This window comes from Penaeus japonicus, unplaced genomic scaffold (genome assembly GCF_977035675.1).
Source record: "Penaeus japonicus unplaced genomic scaffold, GWHDUDI00000001_assembly GWHDUDI00000007, whole genome shotgun sequence".
NCBI classification, from domain to species: Eukaryota; Metazoa; Arthropoda; class Malacostraca; order Decapoda; family Penaeidae; genus Penaeus; species Penaeus japonicus.
This window is the reverse complement of record NW_028234409.1, coordinates 4,236,084-4,238,583: the sequence shown is the minus strand read 5'-3', so window position 1 is coordinate 4,238,583 and position 2,500 is coordinate 4,236,084. Positions and strand designations below refer to the sequence as shown.

Here is a 2,500-nt window from a genome sequence, read left to right as displayed (position 1 = left end):
TAGAGAGATATATAGATAGATAGATTGATTGATAGATAGATAGTTATATATAGCTATATATATACAACATATATATATATATATATATATATATATATATATATATATATATATATATATATGTATGTATGTATAGTTCATATTTCTCTGCATAATTTTTTATGGAGGAAGAGGTTAATACAAGGAGAATATGACCACCTGTGTACAGATACATTTACATAAGCCCCTTGGTTTACGGATTCACCATAAACTGTTATGAAATTCCCAATTGGATTTACCTTCAGAAAAAGAAAAACACAATTCAAAAATTTTCGTTACCTCTTTTTTATTCCAATTTCTTGTTTTCCAAAAAAAGTTGCTCCTTTGATCTTCATCTAGATTTCTCTCTCTTATTTCTATTTCTTGAAGATGTTGTGTTCAGGACCGAAGGGAAAACCTGTGATGTTATCAACAGAACCGTCTTGGTTGATCACCATAACGTCGTGTTCTCTATAACCACCTGCGCCTGGTTGACCCTCGGGTATGGTAACCATGGGCTCCATAGAAACCACCATACCCGGTTCCAGTACAGTGTCTATGTCTTCTCGTAGTTCTAGTCCTATGGTGAGAAGTGAGAAAGATGATGATAAGACGGGGATGTGGAATGAGGAATTATATTATGTATCTCGAACTGATTCTTCTCAACTAAGTTACTATTTTGTTATGACGCTATGATTGCTTATACTCTTTTAGTGTCTTATTTGTATATGTTAAGCGTCTGCGTTCGTTATAAGAGAGGGAGGTAGAGGTGGGTGTGGTTTTTTAATCATCCAGTTGTTAGAACGAAGAAATCTAACTGATAATGATGACAGTCTGAATGATGTTTATATCTTTCCAAAGACCTTTTTTGAAGACATGTTTTGTATATTATCTCGAAAGTTAGTTAACATTGAGCAATGGTGTTTTGCGGCATAGGTATATACTAAGTTATATAGATATATACTTTCTATAAATCCTATCAATAGAGAGTAAGAACAATGCCCAGCTCATCTGAAAGTGAAATAGAAGTGGAAAGAGGGGACCAATCAACCCGATAAAAAAAAAATAATAATAATAATAACAATAAAAGAAAGAAAGAAAAAAAAAAACAGAAATTACAATCTTATAATCTAAAGGTGAAGAACCACGTTAATATTTTTTTTTTTTTTTTTTTTTACCCGCACTTAAGGAAAATAACCACATTTACCAGCTTCGCGTCCGTAATAATGACACAGGACACCGAAGGAATGACCGTAGCCAAACGTCCTGTACTTCAGAAGTCCAAACTCAGCAAACATATGGTTGAGTTCCTGAGCGATTTCGGAGCATTTGACTCCCGGACGAATGAGCTCGAGTCCTCGCTTGTGCACCGCCACGTTCGCCTCCCAGATCTTGAGGTGTTCGTCGCTGCAGTGGTCCAGGAACATCGTGCGTTCTAGGGCAGTGTAGTATCTGTGGGATCAACCCTTTGTGTGATATGTGGAGGAGAGAGAGAGGGAGGGAGAGTGAGGGAGGGAGAGAGAGAGAGGGAGGGAGGGAGGGAGGGAGAGAGAGAGAGACAGAGACAGACAGAGAGAGAGAGAGAGAGAGAGAGAGTGTGTGTGTGTGTGTGTGTGTGTGTGAGAGAGAGAGAGAGAGAGAGAGAAAGAGAGAGCGAGAGAGATAGAGTGAGTGTGTGAGAACAAGGGGGGGGGGGTGTATGTGTGAGAGGGTGAGAAAGAGAGAGAGAGAGAGAGAGTGTGTGTGTGTGTGTGTGTGTGTGTGAGAGAGAGAGAAAGAGAGAGCGAGAGAGACAGTGTGTGTGTGAGAGCGAGGAGGGGGGGGTGTATGTGTGAGAGAGTGAGAAAGAGAGAGAGAGAGAGAGATATAGAAAGAGAGAGAGAGAGAGAGAGAGAGAGAGAGAGAGAGAGAGAGAGAGAGAGAGAGAGAGAGAGAGAGAGAGAGAGAGAGAGAGAGAGAGGGAGAGAAAATACATAACATTGATGTGACATTGGGGTCATGACTGACTCGTATAGTAGAATCATATACGGAAACACAAAGCAAACAATTAGTAGCTCTTACTGATCAACTATATCTCAGATTAAGGATTTTGCAGAAATTGCATAATAAGAAACCAGTGAACCAGAATATTATAAACATTATTAACCGATATGATAGTAAAATAAGCAACAGGTGAAACTAGCCCTATTACTTCTTGGTTTCGAATATATAAGTAACTATAACAACATCACACTGTAACCGCCCATAATACTAGACCTAAAAAAAAAATAAACGTTTTCGTCCGCTAGCATAGATCTTACCCTTGAGGCATTGGGAAGCAGTTGAGGGAGAGGATATCCCCTTTCTGTATCTTGCGTGACGTCACTGGGTTGTGAGCACCGTCTGTATTGATGCCAGACTGGAACCAAACCCATGCTGTAAAAAATAAATAAATAAATAAATAAATAAATAAATAAATAAAATAAAATAAAATAAAATAAAA

General features: G+C 38.4%; 1 protein-coding gene across 4 annotated transcripts in view; it reads right to left on the bottom strand.

Annotated features, from left to right (window-relative positions):
* Positions 1-304: 304 nt before the first annotated feature.
* LOC147471538 (uncharacterized) overlaps positions 305-2,500 on the bottom strand; it is a 180,382-nt gene continuing 178,186 nt past the window's right edge. For all 4 annotated transcript variants that reach the window (XM_086538317.1, XM_086538315.1, XM_086538319.1 and 1 more), the window contains 3 exons: positions 2,319-2,433; positions 1,226-1,470; positions 305-598 (listed from right to left, as the gene is read on the bottom strand). In XM_086538317.1, coding sequence (XP_086394443.1) covers positions 396-598; positions 1,226-1,470; positions 2,319-2,433 — 563 coding nt within the window. In that variant the 3' untranslated portion in view covers positions 305-395. The remainder of the gene's footprint in view (positions 599-1,225; positions 1,471-2,318; positions 2,434-2,500) is intronic.